The following is a 2,892-nucleotide window of genomic DNA, read 5'->3' on the forward strand; positions in this document are numbered from 1 at the left end:
ACACAATAAATATTTAAAACTTAGGCTCTCCCCAGTCTCAAAATACAATCAAATATTTGTTCAATAACTTACTATATAAAGATAAAGACCTTTAGACTGTTCACAGACTCATACAATCTACATGATTCAAATTACTACTTCAAAATCATCTGGAGTGCTATATTTTGCAAGAATTAAGATCTATAAATATATATATATATATACCTTACTGCATTATATATATATATATATTACTGCATTATATATATATATACCTTACTGCATTTTAAATTTCTTCTAGTTTTTCTGATATAAATATTCCCACATCCACATGGTATATATACCACTTTTTCTATTACTTTTTTCACACGTGAGGCTTGCGAATATGGTTTAATCTGATAGACAGTGTACCTTTACTGTTACAGGTACTTATGGTTTAATCTGACAGACAGTGTGTAATAGTAAAGGTATCAGATTAAACCATAAGTACCAAAAGTACCGGTACACTGTCTTGTAATAGTAAATCAGATTAAACCATAAGTACCAAAAGTACCTAGACAGTATACCTTTACTATTGCCCCCAGTGGCACAGCGGTATGTCTGTGGATTCACAACACTAGAAACTGGGTTTCCATACCCATGGTGGGCAAAGCACAGAAAGTCCATTGTGTAGCTTTGTGCTTAACTACAAACAATCAATTAATCAACGTTTACTATTACAGGTACTTTTATCTCTATTAATTATTAACGTACTTTTAAGTTTTCTATTTTGCACTGTTTTGGCTGGCTTGAATGGGTGACAGTTTCTTCTTAAGAGGCTTATATATTGCTATACTTCACTAACTATATTATGAATTCAATTTGCTGTGAACCTGATATTTTATCCTTCTATTTGCTTATATATTGGTACACTGTGATAATTATAAATCCCATATGTTGTGAACCGAGTGAAGCATATGATTTCCAAATAAATTACTTCAAGAAACAACTACTTGTCATTAAAAACCCACAACTAAACACTTTCATTAAACTTTCACTATGTCTTTCTTTGAAAATACAACAGTAATTTCATAAGCACAGATTTTCTTCAAGTATATGTTATTGCTAATTTCTTTATAGAAAAATGATTAAACATGCACAATATGAGAAACTAAAATCATATAGTTATATTTCCAAACGATCTAAGATACACTTACAGAAGGACCTCGTTCACCAGGTCGTCCTTGTTCCCCAGATTCTCCTGGCTCACCCTAAAAGAAAAAGGCATGCTTTAAAATTTTCTCTTGCACAGTCCTTTGATAAGGACTAGGATATCTGTTTTATTTTTTAGGTAAGTAAATCTACAGTGAATGAAGCTATCTAAAGACCTGTCCTGTTGTAAGTAAACACTCTATGAGGATCAACCTTGTACTAAACCATACCATGTTCTGTATAGGTTCAACCTGTAGTAAACCATGCATTGTTCTATATAAACTCTCCATTAGTAAGTTGTAACATATTCTGTACAGACTCACCTTGTACTGAACCATACCATGTTCTGTGTAGGTTCAACCTGTAGTAAACCATGCATTGTTCTATATAAACTCTCCATTAGTAAGTTGTAACATTTCCTACCCAGTGGCTCAGTGGTGGTAATTTCTTCCTGAAACCAGGTGATGAGTGCTTCCTTGAATTCAATGAAACCACCTTAGCATTTGAGTGTTTCAATAAGAAACAAATTGGTATACATTAATTTAATGAATAAATTGTATCTTCTGTAAATCATTAGGTGTACTTTTATGCTTTAAACTTATGGATGACTTACTATGTGATCATCAAAACTAACCATTATTAAACTGAAATTTCCATCTACATTTTGTTCTCAACAAGTTTTTAAGGTTTACGGTAAATGACTAAAATATTGAATAACAGAGGCATGATGTGGCTGATATTATCAGTTTGTACATTAGTAACTTCAATGTTTTTAAGATATATAACCATGAATTCTTTGACAAGTGAAGTTAACTGATCTGTTCTTCCATTCTCTTCAGGTAGAAGGGCGTATTGGACCAAAAGGAGAACCTGGACCTCCAGGACCTGAGGTAACAGTATTATTTCAACTAAACTTTAGAAGCAATGCATACCAAATTCTAATCTTTCTGTTTTATCTATAGATTAATTAATTCAACCATAATTTTATTATAATTCATTCTATTAAACTTATCTTCACATGACAATATAATATAATTAACACCTAGATACTTTATAATAAAATGGAATTAATGACTTTAAAAACCAACTAATTTCAGTACAAATGTCATTTTGATAGGGAGAGCAAGGTCTCCAGGGTTTACCCGGAGCTGTTGGTCCTGCAGGAAAAAAGGTAATATATATATATATATAATGTCATGGTATTTAATAGCACTGTACTTGATTTTAAAAATAATGTACATTAACGGACAGCAAAGGAAATAAAAACTTTTTACTCAATAATTACTAAAAGTAAACCAGAATTTTAGATTATTAATGTAATGAAATCATTTATAATAAAGAAAAATCCATAATACTGTCACTCTCCAAAGAAGTAGGAATTAGTTTTTGTTTTTCAATAAAAATTGTTCTAATTTCAAAGAGCTAGACATTTGATATGGTTTAGTACAAGGTGAGTCTGTACAGAATGGAAGAACTTACCACCACAGAGTCACCTGGTAGGAGGAAGAACTTACCACCACAGAACCAGCTGGTAGGAAGAAGAACTTACCACCACAGAGTCACCTGGTAGGAAGACAAACTTACTACCACAGAGCCACTGGGTAGGAAGAAGAACTTACTACCACAGAGCCAGCCAGTAGGAAGAAGAACTTACCACCACAGAGTCACCTGGTAGGAAGACAAACTTACTACCACAGAGCCACTGGGTAGGAAGAAGAACTT

At 32.5% G+C, this 2,892-nt stretch overlaps 1 protein-coding gene across 1 annotated transcript in view; it reads left to right on the forward strand.

Annotated features, from left to right (window-relative positions):
• Positions 1-2,341, forward strand: part of LOC106473619 (collagen alpha-1(IX) chain-like) — a gene marked incomplete at its 3' end in the record, with an annotated part of 14,627 nt that extends 12,286 nt beyond the window's left edge. Inside the window, exons 10-11 of the mRNA XM_022402027.1 lie at positions 2,010-2,060; positions 2,288-2,341. Coding sequence (XP_022257735.1) covers positions 2,010-2,060; positions 2,288-2,341 — 105 coding nt within the window. The remainder of the gene's footprint in view (positions 1-2,009; positions 2,061-2,287) is intronic.
• Between the last annotated feature and the right edge of the window lie 551 nt (positions 2,342-2,892).

Source organism: Limulus polyphemus, unplaced genomic scaffold (genome assembly GCF_000517525.1).
Source record: "Limulus polyphemus unplaced genomic scaffold, Limulus_polyphemus-2.1.2 Scaffold6335, whole genome shotgun sequence".
In the NCBI taxonomy this organism is placed as follows: Eukaryota; Metazoa; Arthropoda; class Merostomata; order Xiphosura; family Limulidae; genus Limulus; species Limulus polyphemus.